The 23073-nt window shown below is 46.8% G+C and overlaps 1 protein-coding gene across 7 annotated transcripts in view; it reads right to left on the reverse strand.

Moving 5' to 3' along the window:
* VEGFA (vascular endothelial growth factor A) overlaps positions 1 to 21750 on the reverse strand; it is a 57060-nt gene extending 35310 nt beyond the window's left edge. The window contains exons 1-8 of one of the 7 annotated variants that reach the window (XM_066595235.1): positions 21231 to 21750; positions 13085 to 13130; positions 8286 to 8482; positions 7814 to 7890; positions 7656 to 7688; positions 3924 to 3971; positions 1717 to 1854; positions 985 to 1080 (exon numbers count right to left, since the gene is read on the reverse strand). In XM_066595235.1, coding sequence (XP_066451332.1) covers positions 1014 to 1080; positions 1717 to 1854; positions 3924 to 3971; positions 7656 to 7688; positions 7814 to 7890; positions 8286 to 8482; positions 13085 to 13130; positions 21231 to 21305 — 681 coding nt within the window. In that variant the 5' untranslated portion in view covers positions 21306 to 21750 and the 3' untranslated portion in view covers positions 985 to 1013. Of the gene's footprint in view, positions 1 to 984; positions 1081 to 1716; positions 1855 to 3905; positions 3972 to 7655; positions 7689 to 7813; positions 7891 to 8285; positions 8483 to 13084; positions 13131 to 21230 lie in introns of all 7 variants that reach the window. The other 6 variants (XM_066595234.1, XM_066595239.1, XM_066595237.1 and 3 more) reach the window with 6 other exon arrangements.
* Between the last annotated feature and the right edge of the window lie 1323 nt (positions 21751 to 23073).

A 23073-nucleotide genomic window follows, 5' to 3' on the forward strand; every position in this document is an offset into this window, starting at 1 on the left:
TTAATTCTCAGCAATATTACAGAGAAATAGTTCAATTTGGAGGAATTATTTTCTGAGAGGGCGAGAAGTAACGCCTACGCCACAACATACGTATAGATCTGTGTACTAGTGTTAGGGCTGTAACGTTAAGACTGCGGGAAGCAAAAACTCTGGACTATGCACACAGTCTTCTATATTTGACGGGACGCAGAACTACATTGCTCCTGAAGCAACCCAAAGCACAAGTCGTAGCCAATGTTGCATAAACTAGAGGAGTGAAATGTTTGTCACAGAGACAAGGTCACGAGAAGAGAACGACTTGTCCTTGTACAGTTATAGCGGGAAGAAAATGAGAATGTTCCAGAAGTTAGACCTGGCAAGTCTTACGTTTCCATGCTAAAACCTTGAATTCGACACTAGCCTGGCCGACACGTAGATACGACCTACAGGATGTGTACGGCACTAATCAACTCAAGCTTCACATTGGGTTTTTGCAGAGCAGCGCTGGTTCTGTCCTGGTTCTTTCCTCCACGCATTGGCGGAGATAAACAGGACGGAAAAGATTGGGTTGGGAGGAGGGGGGGGGGGGGGGGGGGGGGGGGGGGGGGAACGACAAGACACCATTGGGCTCAGTTTTACTAGATTTCATTCCTGCCGTCATTACTGGAGGGTCTTTTCCTTCCAGGAGGTCTCTGTCTCACATACTGTACTCTATGGCACCGTCCAAGTTCCCGCCTCAAGCGGCTTTCAGCATGGAACGGAACCCAGGCCAGAACAAGCGCTCAATTGCAAAATGCGATATGGAAGGGGTCTTAGACATTGCTCATGTGTCATTCCTTCGTTTTAGTTTGTCTGTTCATGATTACCACTCCATACAAGCTGCTGGAAGACAAACATATAGAAATAATAGCGGAGGCATCTATATAGTGTGCAACCTTATTCTAAAAGCTGAACTGGTAACAGAGGCATTCAGGGTACATACAGGTGTTATTTGGGGTAACTTACTTTGCTGCACAGGGGTGGCAGAGCGCATGTTAGTGAGCGAGGTCAGCAGAGTAAGGGGCCGCATATGACTGGTCTGCGCTAGACTTCTTGCCTCTCCTAGTAAAAGACAACAAACTGCTCTAAATGGGCTCTTTGAGCAAACTCCAATATCCAGCATCAGTGCCGACGAAGGACTGCGGTTCTATAGAGTGCCAAATGATGCTGGAAGGGGCTCAAAACTCCCATTAAATTGACGATGTATAGCAGGGAGGTTCCAGGACTCCCCTTTCCCTGCACAGCCATATTAGAATGTGGATCTATGGACTTCTGCATTCAACGTTTTTGTCAAATGCCATGCAAAATGCAGGCTGCTCCGCGCAACAGGAGGACCTTGTTCCAGAATGCTATGTGCTGCTCGGCTAAAAGCTTTCCTCTCGTGTCAGTTAGAAGAACAGACTGTCACATGTGTTGGATAAAGCCACTACCAAGATTGGCTGAACTTGTGCATTGTAGACACTCATTTAGTGTGAACTCCAGGAAATTAGCAGTAAGCCTCCCTGCAGGTATAAGAGGCGGCTGATGTATGGCAGATGTGCACCATTACTGTACAGGTATGAAGCAAACAGTAAAGAACATTGAACACAGCGCTGTCCCCTGAAGACAGAACGTCAAGCAGCAATTAGCAGTAAGAAGCAGCTTCTAATCTTTGCACTGGATCTTTTTTTTTTCCCCACATGTACAAAAAAAACCAACCTGCAAGTTTTTTCGTTTAACTCAAGCTGCTTCGTTTTGCAACGTGAGTCTGTGTTTTTACAGGAACATTTACAGGTCTGGGGGTCTTGGACAAACAAGTGTTTTCTCCTCTCTGTGTCTGTGCAAGGCTCACAATGACTGCAAAAAGCAAAAGGAAAAAAAAGAGTTCTAAGCTACAGCGCAACAGCAAGAGAAATGTCAACATGCATTACTCCTCAACACATTACTAGTAATCCCTCCATCCCAACACTCCCGAGTGACCACCCCAACACTCCTGCTTTTATAGCTCCCATCCGCGCATGGATATAAAAGCAGGAACTCTCAAAACTCGGAAGGTGGTCATCCTGACTTGTAACACCGTACAGAGCGGTGCTGCCATAAGTTATGGTAACACAACCCAACAGGTCGGCCGCTAGCTTTAATAATGTCTCTTCAGCATAGACATCTGCCCACCCTGGGAAATACATAAACATGCGGCTGGGTCCTTATCCCTCACCAGCCACCTTCTCGTGCTATGTTCTTTCTCAAGAGGCAAGACAAAGCAGACAGCATAGCATTAGGAAGCCAGAAGCTGCATTTGGAAGGAGGGGGAAAAAAAAAATCAATTATGGTGTAATATTGCATAGTCTGTGAGAAGACTAGTATGGGAATACGCAGGACTGAAATAGTTAGAGACAATGCACACAATTTTAGAACTAGACAAAGAACTGAGTAAAGAGAAAATGGCTTTTCCAATTAATACTGCCTTCCAAATGCAGACTCCAGGGTTACAGTTCAAAAAAAAAAAAAAAGAAGGTGAAGCAAAGAGACGAATGTGACATCAGAAAATAAGCCACACACTGCCTGTCTGACTGCTGTCTTTGAGGTTCCAGTAATGATGTAATACAGCAAGGCATGTTGTGTGTGATGCGTAAAACCCCCAGGAGATGAACATAAATGGCTGTGCGGCGCGGTGACATCACGCCTACCTCTACCCTATCGCTGCAAAGCTTTATAGATGAACATCAGTGGAGAAACTTTTTGCACTGGACAAAGTTTCTCTTTAGTTTTCCCGGTGTGGCAATAAGCTCAGCCATTTCAGTTCTTCTCCAAAAGTTTGAAAAGTCCATACTAAAAGTTCATTACTGCAGTCTCACTGAGGACCCAAGGCGAAGCGCACGTAGTCTAATGACACATCAAACAAAACGGACTCTCCAGTGGTGAATGTGCTCTATGTATCGATAAAACCTCCCGATATTTTGCTTATTTTCAGGATCAGACAGGATAAAATCCCACCCGTTGAGTCCTAGTTTGGACTATAAATCAGGTCCCCAGTTCTGGCAGGATCAAAATCAGAAGGGATGCACCAAGAAATATCTAATGCCTATAGCCAGGTGTGGTCTGATAGGGACAACACTTTCACTTTGGCTTAAAGAGAGACTGCCATTTTTAAAGACCTGGTAAAAGGGACCCATGTTTTACAGTATGGGGTGTTGTGACTGCATCGCTGGTTCTGGACAGCATTACAGATGCAGATTCCACTGCAACATGGAAAAATAAAGATTCTCAAAGGAACTGAGCCATTGGCATAAAAAGAGCAGTTTCAAGTCATGACCTTATGCCTCAGAAGTAGTCACATTTTGCACTGGAGAGATTGCTCGGAGGAGCTCAAATATCGCTATAGTCAAGGTACCTAAAATGCAAAGTGTCCCACCACCAATGCTGCCACAAGCCACCACCAATAAGCCAAGCTGCCCTAATGTAATCATGAGATCAGACAAGACAAAGAGAAGACTTGTATCCATATACTACAAACTGAGGTCACATCGTACAAGAGACCTACTGCTACCCCGAAATCTGAAAACATGTCAATTTGGAAACAGCTGCTGCAAAGGTCTACTGCAGCAATGAATCAAGAGCCATTACCGGGACAGTAAGTCTCATGATGACATTAAGACAGAATAACCCCCCTCCCCCATCATCATCACCCCCCAAAGTTACCCCCCTCCCCCATCATCATCACCCCCCAAAGTCCTCCCATCACCATCAAGGCCTCCGATTAAATCACAACAGGCGGAAGATTCTCAAGTTTCATTGAGATCCGCACCCCCCATCCACGAGCCACACAAGCAGATTAATGGGATTAATTTAGGGTACGAGGAGAAACAAATCGTGGTTGGGATTTTAGTGAGCACACGATACAAACGTACAAGCGGTGCGATTTGTACCGGATTTTCTTGCGCTTTCGTTTATGGCCCTTCCCCCGTTTTGCTTTTCTGGAAGAAAAAAAATAAACAAAGAGCGAGAGACAAAGAGAGAAAGGGCAAAAAACGAGAGAAACTGGAGCGAGACTAGGGGAAATATGGGCAGAATATTGCAGAGTAGAGGCGCCACACAGAGTGCGGACGAGTTATCTACAGCTGAAGATTACGGCGTCAGATTGGATAATTGGGAGTCGTAAACGTACCTCTTTGGCATTATGATCGTACGAAACGGGAGGAGACATTAAATCCATTGGACTTTGCCATCACATTGGTGATCAGTGCTAATGACAGTTGCCAAAAGGGTCTTTTATGTAATTATACCCACTAGAGTCACAGGGTCTGCACTATTCTGTATCAGATTACCCTGGAACCTAACACTTAAGAAAGCGGTGACATGTAGCAGTCGCCGCAGCAATGCAGCCGACAACCCCACCAGTGACACATGTCCGTGCGACTTCTAATGGCTGTAAGCGGTTACTGGCAGCGCGCTTTGCCTAAAACCGTGTGGCCATTAACAAAATTCTGACCACTGGACACCTGGCTCATTAGTAAGGCATCACCATCAGGATTATCAGCTGCATTCCTGTAGCAACTGAGCTGGGGAGAACGTTGTGCGGCAGCGGCTACATTGTAGCCAACCCTAACAGGGAGTTCCTAAATTGTATCCATTACCCCAGGATGGAGCCACCTGCAAAGCGTTTCTCTGTCACCACTTTTTATGTACTCTGCAAGTATATTTGAGCAACGCTGCCTTGTTTATGATGTACGTTTAAAGGAAAAACCTGGTGCAATGATTAACGAAGCCCACATCTGCGCGATAGGAGGAAATAAACGTAATGGCAGGAGAACGGGCTCAATCTGAATAATCTGTATACTATGCTGGAGTGTCAGCTTCCCCATGAGCGGGCCCATATAGCAGCAACAGGGCCACGGCTAATCTGCCCTCCTCTCCGCACAGGTGCCGCTACGGGCTGGCTTCTGTTCATAGACAGCACAAGGCGGCTTTATCAGCCGGGTGGAGAGGAGAGTAGGTCTCCGTTATCTCGGTCTCTACTATCTCCTCGGCATGGACAGCAGAGGTGACCTTTCCCACACGTGTCTGGATATTAATAGTAAGCTTAATAGGAAAAACATCTCTCTCCAAGAGGCCTTTCTACAGCCCACAGCATTATGGGATATACCCACTGGCAAATTGTTTTATTCCCAAGCCGCACTCCCAACACTTCCAGCACACGGAGTCCCTATGACAAGGATGTCTACATTTGGAGAATTTGGGGTTCAAGAGACTATGGGCCAGAGCACAAAATTTGTCCAGGGACAAGAGGGGGAAGTTTTATTACGTAGCGCCTTTCTCCCTGTTCTGCTGCCGATTGTTTTGTTCCTCAGGTCTCTGTGGTTTTCCAAGATGGCTGCGGTTGTTAATATTCAATACTGTGCATTGGTAATCAGATCCTTTTACTCAGAAGCTGCCTTTAGATTGGCAATCAGAGCAGCGTGTAATGTCAGACTAGCGATGTACCACTAGTGCTTAGCGTGCAGCATATTGCCTAAGAATCACCGCAACCATCTAGAAAGAATGAAAAGAGGCCCCAAGAACAGGTGGACCGGCAGCAGAATGCTATGGAAATACGGCAACAGGTAATACAACCCCCCTTCGTCCCGATCTAAAGGACAAGTTTCGTCTCAGGACTGGACAGCCACTTTAATATATCAAGTAGTGACATTTACTAATAACTAGACATGAGCGAGCGTACTCGGATAAGCACTACTCGCTCGAGTAATTGGCTTTATCAGAGTATCGCTGTGCTCGGAGCTAAAGATTCGGGTGCCGCTGCGGCTGACAGGTGAGTCGCAGCAGGGAGCAGGGGAGAGCGGGCGGGAGAGAAGGAGAGAAAGATCTTACCTCCGTTCCTCCCCGCTCTCCCCTGCAGCTCCCCGCTCCGTGTCGGCACCCGAATCTTCAGGGACGAGCACAGCGATACTCGGATAAAGCAAATTACTCGAGCGAGTAGTGCTTTTCCGAGTACGCTCGCTCATCTCTACTAATAACCACTAAACATCTGGACCATGACTGGTACACGCCGATAGATGCTGTGCACCCCTGCTGGGAAATATGGTGCATGTTGATATAGGATGATGGGTTGCATGTTAAAAAAACTAAATAAAAAGTTGCAAAAGCTTTGATAAATCAGCGGTGACTGGAAAAACTAAGCTGACTTACTGACAAATGAGAATTCTGCTGGCAAAAGCAGTAGTGGACCTTCATATCCAAGAAGGCTACTAGATTGGACACCAGTTTTGAAATGGTGTAATTGGAAGAGTATACCTCCACACTTGGGATTTAGTTGTTTTTTTTTACATCTGCAGTAGTCACTATGTTGGGTCCATACAACATTAGAGAACACACAATGCCTGTCCAGACTGCTAGACGTTGTCTCCTGATATGAAGAGGTTAACGTCTCATGGACCATACAGCGTTTCCAGCAGGATAGATGAGCGTGCAGCGGCAAGAGTAGATTTCTGGAGGAGAGCTCTAGTTGCATCTATGCCAGTTGACAGGTCCTGACAAGAGTCTAAAAACGCCTCACCTTATCCCCCCCTGGCTCCTCTCCCACCCCCTCCTCTACCAACCACCTACTTTTTCTAAGCATGGATTGGAATGAGAAGAGACATTTAGGGTTCTACATACAGGGAAACAATTACAAAGCATGGGGTTAGGTGGACAGTCACTGATAGCACTGGACACATGTGGAGAAAACATCCAGGCATTAAAGGGAACCTGTCAACTATAAACACCATAAACTAAGTCATGGGGCTTATAGTTTAAGTGGCACGGAGCCTGGGAAGCCATACCTCATACACACTTGGTTCCCCATTCTTGCACTGACCCCGTGAAGTCAGCACAAAGCCAGCATAACTTATCAGAAGGCTGTGAGCGCACATTCCTGTTCATCTCTTTGGGAGTGCGGAAACAGCCTTCTGAGAAGAGTCACGCTGGTTGTGCGAGTGCTGACTTCCCCAGGGGACACTGCAGAAATGGGGGAACTGGGTGAGCATCCTGGACTCTCCAGCATCTAAACTGTAAGCACCGTAACTTAGTTTATGATACTTATAACTGATGACCGCTTCCCTTTAAAATCTGTATCTAAGCAGTATACACATGGAGCTATGTGGATCAAATCCATACTACTCTTCAGCAGAAAAAAGAAAAAAAAAAAAAATCGGATATTATTTGTACAAGTCTGTGGCCCGTTTTGCTCTGGAGCAGCAGAGAGATGTGAACATGCGTGTGATTCATGCTCCACTCAGAAACCATCACCACAGCAAAGGCCAAATACCCCAACTGCAAGCATGAGTGTTAACTGGGTATTAAAGTGCCCACCTAACCTCCTACCGCTACTTAATAGCATGGTTAGAGAAGCAGAGAACAGAGGATAGCATGGCTTCTAGCCGATAATGTCATGTACAGGATGACTTGTCCACTGAGGAGCATCAGTGACAATAGAAATCGAATGTACATCCTGGTGGCCTTATCTTTATATCAATGCCCGGGGCCTTCAGAGAGCCAACCATGTTTTTGCAGCACTTGCTCTCTGTATAGGGAGGTCCTCCAGCATGGTATATAAACCCTTCCAGAGCTGTAAAACTGTGGGAAGAACATATGCAGAATCACAAAATAAAAACGGGGTCACTTACTTTTCCTGTTTGCCTTTAATTTCTTTCTTTTGTCTGTAAAGTATAAAACAAACAAACGAAAATTTAAAAAACACATAAAAGGAGAAAAAAAAGCAGCCGATTTTTTTTTTTTTTGTTTTTGAGATGAACGGCAGAGAATGTGAGTCGTTGGTTCTCACCTGCATTCACAACGAGTGTGCTGCTGAAAACTCTTATCCACAAAGAGCTGACTCATGTGAGGTCTCATCCTCAAGATCTAGAAGAAAGAAGTAGAGTAAGTCTTACAAGTACATGATGCTCCAACTTTTACCAGTCACCTGAGTCGGAGGTTTAGGGCTTTACTTTACGCACAAACAACATGGAGTCCGTGTGAAATGAAAAAAAAAAAATACTGGAATATTAAGTGGCTCCTGATTTTTGGAAACTTTGCAGACTGAAACTTCCCGAGGGATTTAGCCTTGGATGTAATAACGTGGTATTATTGCATGTCAGCTGCTGGTCACGTACAAATACGCAGCCATGTCCTAGTTACTGAAGAATGTTAATCTTCATGTCTCAGTAAAACTTTATAAGAAGCTGAAATGGAATTACAAGCAGCAGCCCCTGTGCTTTAAAACAAGGCAGGCAAAAGCGCGATAGGCACAAACTTACCTGCATGGTGACATTGGACCACTCCGTGGGTACACACTCGAAGTTCTCATCGCTGCAGCACCCCGCACACCTCATAAGGGGGACGCAAGAAGGTTTGAAGATGAACTCCACCTCATCAGGATACTCCTGGTAGATATCCACTAAGATTTCCCGCACCTGACACATGCTGCGCTCGTAGACGTTCATAAAGGGCACCACTGGGGGAAAGACATTGTGATCAGAGGTTTACCCTTAAGATATTTATTGTTATATATATAGGAAAGATACTGAAGAGCCTAAACATCACTGACATCTCCATCCATTCAAAAGTCTATTTGTCTGCCACATACAGCTCAAGAAGGTCGTTGAACATGGGCATTATATGAAAGTCAGCTGACCATCTTACAAGGAGTACGCCTATCTTGGCCTAGATGAGAACACGTCTCCACGCACTGCTGAACGGGCTGCCCTACGCAGTTTTCATAAGCCCCATAGGAGTGGGAATTCTGGAACGGGCGTAACACATCATTACTGTTTTTGGGGCTACAGAAACACCTCGCTGTTCTAGATTGTCGCTGAAGCTTCCGGTTAACTTCTGTGGAAGTTGCAGAAACAGCGTAAAGACAGTCCACTTGGGTAGTTCTCTTCTGACCACCAGGTTCAGCCAGTCTAGAAGTGGTTGGGTTCAGATCCCAGAGGTTAGACCCACATCTATATCCTGTGGATATGCTATAAAACTCCCAGCCACAAGAATGCCCCGTCTCTTCCCCACTGGCAGATGAATGACAAGGCATGTTAGATTTCATCATGGCCAAACTCTTGTGGAAGATAAACCATTGCTACAGGGGTTCGATTCCCCTTTTTCTTCTTGATGCATGCTCAGCTCAGTCATTTATTGCAGAGTCTGGAGAAACAGCTATCTCGTGCCTGAACCCAGAAAAATGCATTTATTGACAGCCTACTAGAAGTAACAGGCCCGATTACACAATTTCTTAAGATGCATAAACAGTCCAAGCCTCAGGATGGTCGCAGGTAAATTGACGATATTCAAAACGCAAGGACTTTTCTTCTCACTTTATCAAGCAGAAGCTGTGCCCGTTCCCAGTTCTGGCTAGCGAGATTCTGCTACGTGTGAGGGAGTTAATTAGACGCCATATCTCAACAAGTGGACAAAGACTCCCAGTCAGAAACCATGGAGCCACATGGTGCCCGGATTAGCAGCAAAAAATTCCCCTGCAGTTACTGCATCCCAGGACGATTGTTTCCCTGGACTCTAGGATTAGAAATAAAAGCTCTTAAAAATCCCCCTAGCATCCCGTCAGGGGACTGGTAGCAGTTCTGAGAACTTCCAGCTGCCGCACCCCTGTTACGACACTCTGCAGAGTCTGGCTCTGAAAAGGGGTAACAAAGTCACAGCACTTTTTGCAAAACTCACTCCCATGGGCTCCGTCACATGAAGATGCAATACTAGTCTCCTAAGCAGTGCAGAGGACAGCAAGGAAATTTGCTTGAATCCCATTTTGCCGTCCTCTGCACTAAGGCACAAGGATGTACGCAACCAGGAACCAACGCCAGCTTTCAGGAGCAGTCTCACCCTACTGAATCTGTGGGAAGTCCTCTGGTTAACTTCCAGAAACTCCCTCCCCGTCTGCCGGTAGTGGTCCAACACTGGAGACCACCAGAGCAGCTGCTGGGAGAATCTACCCTCCCCCCCCTGTAGACAGGCCCTACCCCCATCTAGGTTCTCTTATGTGCATCTCAATTTTGCTTTAGCAAGCCTTCTAAAATACAATAGCCCCTCCCTCTTGACTTCATGTCAAGTCAGAAGACCCTGTATTCTCTCCAATGCTCATAGTGAAGGGAAGAATAAGAAAAATGTGGTTTCGGGTTCCCCCCAGATTGTATATACAGCAGATCCCTCTTCCAGGGTATTTGACAACTTATCCCCATACTGTTAGGGCTTATTCAGACAAGCACCTCCAATTTTGTTCCATGAAAACCATACATGATTAAAATCGGTTTATATGTCCATATGGTTTCCTTTTTTTCCAACCTACATGCGTCTTCCTTTTCTTTTTCCTTGCGCGCAGAAAAGACGGTAGGAGGCCCAATTTTTTTCCTTCTAGCATTGTTCAGCAATGATCCATGAAAAACAGAGTGCCCCCGGATGTAATCCATGTGCGCTCCAGATTTGTGTGTGCGCAACCATTGACTTGGGCGATTGATATCTGAGAACCAGAATAGGGCATCTTGCCATATATAAAGTTTTAATACACCCAGGCCGTCAGTCTGCTTTTCGCCATATTAACAAAGTTGAGAATAATGCATGAGTTCTATGCAGATACGAGACGTACAGAACCCATTTGTGTGCGATAGTGGAACTTGCAATATGGTGTCTGTGTGCGGTGAGTTGTGCTCAAGACTCATGTAAATATAGCCTAAGAGGGGACCCCTTCCCCTGTAACCCCTGCACATCTCTATTGCATGGCCCCATTAACTTAATGAATCAGTGTTCTGTCCAAGTGCAGTCAATTCAAACACTGACATGAGAAATTTGCCCATGTGATTATGCCCCAAGTTGCACAAAGTATCTGGTGTCCCGTGTACAATTTTGCCTTTGCAATGAGGGATGCACAGTAAGGGAACAGCACGCCGCTGCCTCACGTTTGAGCTTATCTGGTGCAGCGGCGCAAGGGTTGATAAACTTCGCTGATAAATTCAGCTGCTGCCATCACGGAAACTTGTCCTCCACACAGAAACTACTTTTATCACATGCACCGAGGGCAGTTTCATGCACTACGTGCTCTGTCAAGTCTCTATTCAGATACGGTAAATGCCACTACGCCAATAAGGTGGTAAAAAGTCTTGACCCCCGTCTGCTGCCAGCAGCAAAATGATAATGAAGGGTGTTCAGATCTAAGCCGACAGTCATGCGACAATACAGCCGTATGAAGAGTCGTGACTATGTAACAATGCAGGAACATACAGCACCCCCCTTACTGCTGCACGATCTCCACATATCAGGAGCTTAAAATAAACGGGCTGACTAATCACCAACCACCTGCAGGCTAAACGATAATAAGAAAGCACAATGAGCCATACTAGCCTTTTATTATGCCAGACATTAAAGGGTTATCCCAATTTTAGAATGCGATAGCCTATCTATCACTTAATGATTGGTTGGGGTCTGACCTCTACGACCCCCACCAATCCTCAGAATGAAGGAGACACAGTGCCGGTCCGAAGTTGTGGCACCAGTCACAGAGTCGTGGGACTGCAGCTGACCTTATTTCCTTGAATGAAGTTATGTTACAGTTTCACTTGCACATCTGGGGGTGCTGTGCAGGGAAAGCAGGAGAGGAAAAAAGACACAAGTTGGCTCCTTCATTCTCAGAATGGATGGGGTCCCAGAGGTCAGCTCTTCATCGATCTTAAAATTATGCCATCACTTTAAGAGATGGGAATATCCCTTTAATCATCATTAATGCTAGGGGGGCGAAACAAAAAGAAACTCCAGCTCCTCAAAAGGAGTCTTCACGCTAACTGCATTTCTCCGCAGGATAGGGGGATAAGTGTCCGATGGCTGGGACCCTCAGTGATCCCAATACTTGTGCACACGAACACTACATGTAAATACAGAGAGGTGCACGTGACCGGCCACTGCTCCATTCACTTCTATGGGACAGGCTGAGATTGAGGTGTTCAGCCATCTCATAGAAGTAGTCACGCTTGCACACATCATTGCCTCATTTACACAGGTCACTCAAGTGCACTAGTCTCCAAATCACTGGGAGTCCCAGTGGTTGGACCCCAGCAAGCAGACATTTTTTCCCCAATCCTGTGGATACAGAATAAATCTTTTTTTTAATGGGAAAATCCCTTTAAAGGTGCAGAAAGATCCAGCACTAACAGCTAAACTTACACAAGTGCAACCTCCTGAATAGAAGGGATTATGCAGCTGTGACCCCCTGTCCCGGACAATGTTCTCCTGGATCAGCCACATTAGACATGGAGCCAGCGATCACATAGGTGCTCCTGCACCACATCTGAAATATGGGGACAACATATAAGCTCATCTGGGGTTTTAAAATTATAGATTTCCCACTATCACAGACCAGCTAGGAAAAGCCAAGTGTTCACATGTGTTCTCCCTGCCTTGGTTTTAACTTATAAAATGGAAAGTGCCCTAAGACAGCCTTCTTGGCAAAAGCCACCAGATGAATGCCAACACCTAGTTGCGGCAGAAACTTAACAGAGTCCTCCCACCACAGCAAGGTATCTGCTATCCACAGAATAGGGGGTAACTTGCTGATTGACTGGCGGTAGTCCCTCTGCATCCCTCAAATTGCAGCGCAGCCCGTCCTGCAGTGTGGGTAGTGGAGGATGCGCCTATGCTCAATTCACTTCAGTTGGACTGCTGGAGATGGCCAAGTTCAAGTGCTTGGCCATCTCCAGCAGTCCCATTTAAGTGAATAGAACAGATGCACGCATGCATATCCTTCGATGTCCAAATTAGAGGACATGCTAGGCTGCAATCTCAGGGGGTCCAAATGGTTGGACCACCACTGATCAGCAAGACCGTGCTGCAACGGGTTTACCCCTTTAAGCAGTACCAACACACAGCGAGAGCTCTGCTTATCCATTTGCTCAGATATCAATCACCCAGAGCGTTCGAGAAAATGGGATTTTACCCCCCCCTCCAGCTATAGAAATGTGTGTGATGAGGTTACAGTGCAGTAAAGCCCGGCTTCAGAACATACAAGGACAGCTGTTCACAATACCAGATTAAGAAAAAGTAGTTCTGGAGAAGTGTTCCTTACCTGTGGGTTTCGGCTCTTTTTCGTGTGTGGGGGCCGCCAGGGAAAACTACAAGAGAAACAAAAGAAACTTATGAGAACATTTATTAGGCAAGATGCAAGAAAGTAAAAGGGCAAACTCGCGAATCAAAGAAAGTTAGAGCGGGAAACGGATAGAAAGTCTCCCACACTGCACAAATCCCAATCGGATCTCATTCCTGACCCCCAAGGATCCCACGAGGCCCAGACCAGCGATTTACACAATGTATGAACTTCTCCTGCCATGATCCTAGGCTAAAGCAGGGAACAGATCCACGTAGTCGGCCTTTCCCACTATTTACATAGAGAGCAGGATCCTCCCCATACATGGCCATGTTATTGAAAGGTGTAACTGCAGCTGGGCAAACTAAAGGAGTTTTAGGTTGTGGGCATTTATATAGGGTGAGTGTAACGAGCGGGCACAGAGTTCTGTAGGGCAGCATCCCGTTTGCTCCCATCTTCTGTTCTCGGTGGTCTTTTATTTGATTTGGGGCTGGTCTTAGTTTTCCTCTGTCCTTGCGATCTTTCCAAGTGTCAGCTTGGGGATGTTTGATTAAATACAGGCGGTCATATAAGCGCTGCAGTTACAATTGTGTTTGATTAGTGAAGACATAATCAAGAGCACAGGAAACCATTAAAAGAGAACAATAGGAAACAATCATCAGAGTGACGGACGGTGAATGACTTCCTCAAGTCTTAAGCTTTGCTTCCATGGCTTCCTGCTCCTACTACTCCCCGATCACATCCCTCATCTGTCAGGGTCAGTTTGTGTTCAGTGCTATACACGGACGACAAATACATTTTTTTTTATGCCAGCTTAAAACATCAAATCAGCGGCCGAAGAAGCGTTTGCTCATTTGTTGCCTGATCATTGACATTCAGATGGGCCGATGATCAGGCAAGCGAACATGTGTGAACCGCTGGCCCATGTAAAAGGCACTTACAGAGATTGTCCAGATGTAAACTATTAATGGTTGTCAAATAGTAGATCAGTAGTGATCGGTCGCCTGGGACCTCTGCGGGTCTGCTGTGACTGTAATATGAAGTCTGGCCACTGCAGTGGGACCTGCAGAAATCAGCTGTGATCAGCAAAGCTTCCTTATGACAGATCCCCACCGATCTACTGATAATCTATCCTGAGGATAGGCCATCAATAATTTACAAATGGACAACCCCTTTAAGACCACCTGCACACAGACAGGTCGGATTCTGCATGCGGGAGCACGCAGCGGACTCAGATGCTGACAGCAGCCGGCATTCGTGCGTACCTGTGTCTCTTCTCTGCGCTGCCGGCAGACATGTGCAGTACAGATTTTTTTAAAATAGGTTTCTTTCCCACGATGACTCAGAATCCACGACCTGTCCGCAATGTCAATTGCAGAGGGGACGCAGGTCGGACAGCTTCCCACTAAAACAGAGCATGCTGTGATTTTTCCTCTGCTCGCGGAAACCAATTGCAGTTTCCCCCGAGTGTGCAGGAAGGATAGATTTCCCATGGCATGCTTTGAACGGCGTTTGCTGCGGACCCCTGGTGCGGACGCAGACTGCGGATTCTGCAATGCAAATCTGTTCACGTGCAGGTGGCCCGAGTCTAATTTAATACTGCGCTTACACTGTAGATTTATCACATAGAATGGGAAAGCTCCAGGCACATCTCAAACATATTCACAGGCCCCATTCACCCAACTGGTTTTTATTAGTCTGCGTCTGAAGACAGGCAATGGCCCCATAAATGGCCTTCTGTTTACAGCAGGCCCCTAATACTAAGGGCGAAGCATCAGAGGTGTGAAACAAAACTAAATCAGCAGAGTATAAAATGTTCTAGTATTAGGAATCCCAGCTCTGTCCAGCCCTACGTGTTCACGGCCCGGCGTACGGTTCCTGTGCTGTTCATATCTGAAGGTCACTCAGTGGTAAAAACAAACAGCCTGCAGAGGTGAGTGCGCGTGTTGTGAGCTCCACAGACATGTTTCAGGCTTGGCTCTTATGGGTCCAAAGTCTATGATCCAATAACCGAAGCAGCACACACAGAGGGGAACATTGTGCAACACAAGCAAACTTCATTGTGTGTTTGTTCCAGGGCCGAACTAGGATATAGTCTATTCTATACAGGAGCGCACTACTGAGGAGAGAATAGAACAGCATATAAAGCATGGTGCGCTTAAACATGGCAGGGAAATACATTTTTATAATTTACAAATGTAGCAAAGTTGAGCTTGACAATTCATGCATTAAATAAAAAACTGTGGCACACGCATGCATACACATACAAACAAAACAAGAAGCCCCCAGAAGAAGCTGTAATTTTGCTGTAAATCCCGTCCTGCGGCTCCATCTCATGCAGATCTGTAAATGATGAGAGTTGTGGTGATTAGATGGACGGTCTTGTCACCGGAGGCCCTAAAATTGGTTCCCCCCTTGGCCTATAAGAGGCTCTCGGAGGCTCCTTGTATGTAGTGACCTCTTCTTCTGCTTGTTGACCACTAGACGCCTCTACGACGCAGAGAAGAGATGTCACCCCGTTACCAAAATCTGAAAGGGGCGCATTATTGGGATGGAGCTTGATAGTCGTATTGCCGAATTGTCCAACTTCAACAGCATATGAGTTTACACAAGCTCACTTCCCCGGCTCTGTATCTAGAGGCTCAGTTACAGCAAATGTGGACCAATATGCCACAGGATACCATACAGAACCTGTGTGCCTCTATGCCCGCATCCTGTATTCAAGCTAGAGGCGGTACAACAAGATACTAATGCCTTTATGCCCCCTATATCACATCTTGTATCCAAGCTAGAGGCAGTACAACAGGGTACAAGAGCCTCCATGCCCGCCTGTATCACATCTTGTATCCAAGCTACAGGCAGTACAACAGGGTACTAGAGCCTCCATGCCTGCCCATAACACATCTTGTATCCAAGCTAGAGGCGGTACAACAGGGTACTAGAGCCTCCATGCCCCCCATATCAGATCTTGTATCCAAGCTAGAGGCGGTACAACAGGGTACTAGAGCCTCCATGCCCACCCATATCACATCGTGTATCCAAGCTAGAGGCGGTACAACAGGGTACTAGAGCCTCCATGCCTGCCCATAACACATCTTGTATCCAAGCTAGAGGCAGTACAACAGGGTACTAGAGCCTCCATGCCCGCCCATATCACATCTTGTATCCAAGCTAGAGGTGGTACAACAGGGTACTAGAGCCTCCATGCCCACCCATATCACATCGTGTATCCAAGCTAGAGGTGGTACAACAGGGTAGTAGAACCCTTCTTCATGCCCATTGCATCATATCTTGTATCCAAGCTAGAGGCAGTATAACAGGGTAGTAGAACCCTTCATGCCCCTTGTATCCAAGCTAGAAGTGGTACAACAAGGTACTAGAGCCTCCATACCCGCCTGTATCACATCTTGTATCCAAGCTAGAGGTGGTACAACAGGGTACTAGAGCCTCCATGCCTGCCCATAACACATCTTGTATCCAAACTAGAGGCGGTACAACAGGGTACTAGAGCCTCCATGCCCCCCTGTATCACATCTTGTATCCAAACTAGAGGCGGTACAACAGGGTACTAGAGCTTCCATGCCCGCCTGTATCACATCTTGTATCCAAGCTAGAGGCAGTACAACAGGGTACTAGAGCTTCCATGTCCCCCCATATCACATCTTGTATCCAAGCTAGAGGTGGTACAACAGGGTACTAGAGCCTCCATGCCCCCGTATCACATCTTGTATCCAAGTTAGAGGCAGTACAACAGGGTACTAGAGCCTCCATGCCCGCCCATAACACATCTTGTATCCAAGCTAGAGGCGGTACAACAGGGTACTAGAGCCTCCATACCTGCCTGTATCACATCTTGTATCCAAGCTAGAGGCAATACAACAGGGTACTAGAGCCTCCCTACAAGGGGTCGTTTCTCCACAATAAATGCTCCTTTTGCTCCGATATTGTAGTTACTTCTATCAACGTTACAATCACAGAGAAAGCGTCATTCAATTCCAATCGCTCCCTTCTGTTTAACAAGAAGCACTAATATATATTACACACACGGCTAACAGTTCTGTAAAGTAGACTTCTCAAAATGCGGATCTTCTATTTCTGGACACCAGAGAACAGACCAATAGATTACATTCAGCTTCGGTACTACAGAAATCCACTACTGCTAAAACTTGTATTACATGAGGGAACTACAGCTCCGGAGGTAGCAATCATAGCACAGAGAAACACAGACAAGAAGTTGGCTGAAGTGGGGCAGGCCAGAGGCAGCCACGCTGGTGAGGCGACTACACAAGGCACATATAGAATGCTTATGTCTATTGCTTGTGTAGAAGGAGGCAACACATCTGGTCCTCTTCTGGGTATTCATCCCAAATGTCATCTAAGGATCTAATGAAATGATTATTAGGATGGAGGTCCGGTTACCTCAACTTAACAGCTTGTACTAAGTGACCAATGAAATTGGTGCTTGCACGTAATAACTAAAAGGCCTTGGCGCTAACCTTTATGCTATGAAGGCCAGGATTAGGAAGGACCTTGACTGACAGCGGTGAAATAAACTAATAGCTAATTAGCTAACTACCATTAACCCTTCACTGCCATTGGGAGAAGCAGAAGCACAGAGTCCTGCTCAGGAATACTGTCTCCAAGGACAGAATTAAACCTCAACAGCGATGAAGGGTCCAGGCTGTCCTTGTGGTCTGTGCCAGTCATAAGTGGCTGCTGCAGTGCCCGGCTATGTGGGGTGACCTTTTCCCTTGCAGTAAAGCTAGAGTACTGCTGACATTGCTGAGCTAAAACTTGGAAGAAGCTCCTTCTCTGCACGGCGAGCTGCCATCTCACCCAGAAACAATGCCCATAGCACCTGACCACTCGCTGGCACGGTCAGGGAAAAAAAAAAAAAAGTGCACAGCGAGATGGAGACTGTAACTAGGGTTAAAAGCACGCACATGGAACATAAAGCAAGCATAGGTGTGAGCAGCACTGCCAAGCAATGTAGGTAAGCAGCCAAAGACAGCTTTTCCAGCCTTACAAGATTTCCTTTTCTCTTCTCCTGCTTTTATTGTAACACTTAAAAACCCTGCGCCCCACCCAAAGAGAGATCTGAAGAAGGATTCCAGGCTGTCAGATCGCCTTCCTTCACTCTAACCATTGCCATGTTACACTAAGCCGCCGGCTGTGACCTTGGAAAGTAAGTCCCAAATGGAACGTCTGTGGCCATGAGGAAGTCAAACCAACTGCAACCTGGTGACTTCCAGTAGAGCCGAGATGCTGGTAATAGTCGCTTATGGGCATTAAGCGCATTTCTTGCCACTTTGCTCCACTTCATAGTCAGACGTTGGTTTGCATTCGATTACACTGATGTACTTGGGTTCCCAGATTATTTCTTACAGGGGTGTAAGGAGGCCCTGACGTCAGAGCCCTTTAGCTTTACACGCTGGGGTACAGAGGCTGTAGATCGATTTAATATCTGAATGGACAACGCTATACATAGGAATGTATCTCTAGAAAGAGCTTTGGATCCTGCCCAGATTTTCCAGCCATCGCTGTGAACAATGACTCCTTACAGCAGCCAATAACAGTTCTGGAGAAAACCAGCGCTGGATTCATAGGAAGCAGCCTGCCCCCGCAGCAAGGTCCCCCCCCAAAGTCCGGCACAACTTGTCAGGACTGAGAGGGAAGTACATGACATGACCTTGCAGATACTCCGACTAGGACACCGACTAGTTCCTCCCTTGACACTTGTCTGAGGCTCTATGGAAGCTGCAGACAGACAATAATCAGTTTTCTTTGGAGCCAAGCCGTAGAAGTACAGTACAGGAATCACCGCTGGTGATGTCAGAACCAGATCCTCGCAGCGCTATGGAGGTAGCCGGCGCTAATGGAGGCACTACAAATGCAGGAAACCTTAGCTTGACATGTATGCATTATGATAACTAAAGGGTCCTTTTATACGGGATGATTGTCGGGTGCAGAAGTGTCCGACAGCCGTCCCAGCGATAATCGCTCACGTGTTTTCACACAGAAGGGATCATCGCTCAGTGAATGGAGGTGGAGCAGACGGATATTGTTCCACTCCCTCGCCTTCATCTATGAACGACTGCCTATTTACTGTGAATGAGTGACTGCCTGTTTACATGGGCAGATTGGCGTTTCATTATTAATCCAACATAACTCAAACTAAGCATGAATTATCGTTTGTTGTTCGGATTGGGCATGCATTTACACTGAACAATCCAGCTAGAATCTGGAAGACAATCCTTCAGTGTAGAAGAGCTCAGCTACAATGTATTACAATGCTGTAAATCAAGTTCATCACAATGAGCTAGTCATGTTAACGATCAATCAATCCCTCCATTGTGGGTTATTTCTACCTTACGAGTTCATACATATAGAAGGGGCTAGTCAGCAACCAGGCTTTGTTATTCTTTGGGAGGCGTCACGCACTGTTTTTTTTTGTTTTAGAAAAACGCACTTGCAGTTTTTTGAGGCTCTGCCAGAAAGAAGAAGTCCTTTGTTTATAGTTTTCATTTTTTTTTTTAATTCACTTCTGGCTTTGGTTTAAAAAAAAAAAAAAACTGCATCAAAAACTGCAAGTGGGTTTTTCCAAAATATGCAGCTTGTGAAACCTCCCTTTATCTGAATGGCATTGGCCGCTAACAGCTACTCCTAGGAGGTTCGGGCGAGGAAGTGAAGCAGTTAAAAGTGTCTCACTCCGCCTGTCTTGCCACAATCTCTCCTTCCTCATTAGTTGAGCTTTGTAACTGTAAATGCTTGGAAAAACAATTAGGGCTCTACTTGTAAAAGCTGCTGGTGAGCACACAAGGACCCTTCCCAAAACCTCAAGCAGAGCAAGAAAAGAAAAGCTTGTGATCTGTCAGAGCGAGGAGCCTGCTCATTCAAGGACATTTCCAACTCACAATGTGGACTGAGGCCTAGCGACTGCTGGCAATGTGCACACACAGATGAAGGGGAAGAAGAAAAAAAAAAGAGAAGCAAAGCTTGGCCCAGTCACATGAAAGAGATTTAAAGGCCTTTAGTCTGTCTCAAGGCTGGTTTACATTTGGAAAAAAAAAAGTGTACGTGCAGCATGAGCCGCCTGGCTTAACCCGGCCTACTGATCTGTCGTCAGAAAGAAAAGGGGAGCCAGTGGGAAGGAGGCCTGCTTACCCCGACAAGAGGAGGAAACTTAAGTGACCCATTAACAGTCCAGTCACACGCTGGCCGCTCACTTCCCCGGCTCTGTATCTATGACAATGCTCTGGGGTGATGCACATTAAAGCAATGCTTCCACGTTAGAAGCCGGGCCCTCTCTTTATGTCACAGTCGCCAGTAACTCATTGTACACCGCTGCAGAATAGGTGAGCAATCCATCAATAAAAGGATTAGAATTTAGGCGCTGCCATTTATTACCACCCCTACAACATCCAATAGTGTTCCTGTCCCCGTAAGCCAACGCTAAGGCAACGAGCCCTGGGGGGCATGCACCTTGCTGCCTGAAGTTCGTGTAACTCACGGGGTTCCGTAGTCCTAAGGCTGGACACACGTGCTGCTGTATAGCGAAGCCTCGCAGTGCCGAGCCTTGGACTAGGGGGCTATGATGGCATCGCCCAGGGGCATAACTAGAATGGGTACAGAGGATGCACCTGGGCCCTGGAGCCTTAGGGACACGTGTGGAATATTTCTAAAGTCGCTTAAAATCTGCATGTATACAGCAAAAATCCACAGCAGCAGATTAAAGTGCCAGAAATGTTCCACATGTGTGCAAGTCCCCTTAGAGGGTCTCGCAGTACTATGAATGAAGCATTATAGTTGGGGGTCCTGTTACAGATTTTGCATTGGGGTCCAGCAGCTTCGGGTTACACCTCCGGCACCAGCCCCCCCCACTGATTTCACACGAGATGCTGTGCATTAATTCGCAGCCCTGCAAAAGAAATCCAACTTTTGCGCCCGCACGGAGGCAGCGATCACCTGAGTCCAGCCGCACGTATTGTGGGTATTTATGGAAAGCGCTACGTGCCCAAGGAGAGAATGATGGCATGTGCTGAGCTGGTACAAAGCAGGAGAGAGGCAATGACATGTGGGCACAGAGCTGTCAACATCACCCCAGGACCCCCTGTGCCAGCACTCTTACCTGGGCAGAGTAGATATAGACCAGTGAGCCCCAGTATATCCAAGAGAACAGAAAGTACATGGTTCCCAGTAACATCCGCAGAGGAGCCCCCCGGGAGTGCGCTGTAGCAGAGGACCCCCACTCCCAGGTGTGACTGTAGATCTTCAGAGCCCGGGAGCCGGGGTCATTCCATGGATCCCCCACCACCCTGCTCTCCGCGGCTACAACAGATCCCAGGCAACGAGGACAAAGCAAAAAGTTGGAGCTAAACAAGTTTCAATCCATGTTTGCAGTAATCCCGGTGAAGGCGGCGGGTCTCCCGGGAAGGTAGCCGGTGAACTCCACAATCCCAGTGGTCGGTGTGAGGAGCCGGACCTAGCGTTCCCCCGGCAGCTTCTGGTAGCTGTGTGTCACCCAGAGCTAGAACAAGCGATAGACTAAAGCCTGCTGCGCCCCGCCCCGGGGCGGGGCCTGTCCGGTATAAGAGTGTTGGACCCCGGGCACATCCCTGGCTACATCAGCGGTCAGAGCCCCCGGTGACTGCTCGGCTCCGGTACGGCCGCTGCACCACCATCACCAGCGGTAGCAGCAGCGCTAGTGCTTGTATCATGGGTTCCTCTCCTCCATGCTGCAGTCAGCCGTCCGCTCGTATACAGCCCCACCGCATCAGGCCACCAGGTGGCGCCCGTCACCTCCTCATAGTCTGTTACCCGCTCACAAACCAGTCTGCACTACAGTCTGTACTGGAGAAAGTCCAGAGGAGGCGAAACAAGAGACCCCTGCAGTCTTCTATCTCCACCACTCATATAGCAGAGCTCAATGGCCTACCTGCAGTCCTATGTAACACCAGAGATAAGTGCTAACCCTCGAGTCCAGATAATGTAGATGTGACTTGAAGTCCTATGTAACACCACAGATCAGTGATAACCGAGTACAGATAATTTATTAGATGCTACCTACAGTCCCATGTAACACCACAGGTAAGTGATAACCCTCTGAGTACAGATAAGGTAGAGGAGACCTGCAGTCCTATGTAACACCACAGATAAGTGCTAACCCTCGAGTCTAGATAATGTAGATGTGACTTGCAGTCCTATGTAACACCACAGATCAGTGATAACCGAGTACAGATAATTTATTAGATGCTACCTACAGTCCCATGTAACACCACAGGTAAGTGATAACCCTCTGAGTCCAGATAATGTAGAGGAGACCTGCAGTCCTATGTAACACCATAGATAAGTGCTAACCCTCGAGTCCAGATAATGTAGATGTGACTTGAAGTCCTATGTGACACCACAGATCAGTGATAACCGAGTACAGATAATTTATTAGATGCTACCTACAGTCCCATGTAACACCACAGGTAAGTGATAACCCTCTGAGTACAGATAAGGTAGAGGAGACCTGCAGTCTTATGTAACACCACAGATAAGTGCTAACCCTCGAGTCCAGATAATGTAGATGTGACTTGAAGTCCTATGTAACACCACAGATCAGTGATAACCGAGTACAGATAATTTATTGGATGCTACCTACAGTCCCATGTAACACCACAGGTAAGTGATAACCCTCTGAGTACAGATAAGGTAGAGGAGACCTGCAGTCCTAGGTAACACCACAGATAGTGATACATATGTACAGATAATCGAGTAGATGTCACCTGCAGTCCTATGTAACACCACAGATAAGTGCTAACCCTCGAGTCCAGATAATGTAGATGTGACTTGCAGTCCTATGTAACACCACAGATCAGTGATAACCGAGTACAGATAATTTATTAGATGCTACCTACAGTCCCATGTAACACCACAGGTAAGTGATAACCCTCTGAGTACAGATAATGTAGAGGAGACCTGCAGTC

The sequence above is a fragment of the Eleutherodactylus coqui genome, chromosome 3 (genome assembly GCF_035609145.1).
Source record: "Eleutherodactylus coqui strain aEleCoq1 chromosome 3, aEleCoq1.hap1, whole genome shotgun sequence".
In the NCBI taxonomy this organism is placed as follows: domain Eukaryota; kingdom Metazoa; phylum Chordata; class Amphibia; order Anura; family Eleutherodactylidae; genus Eleutherodactylus; species Eleutherodactylus coqui.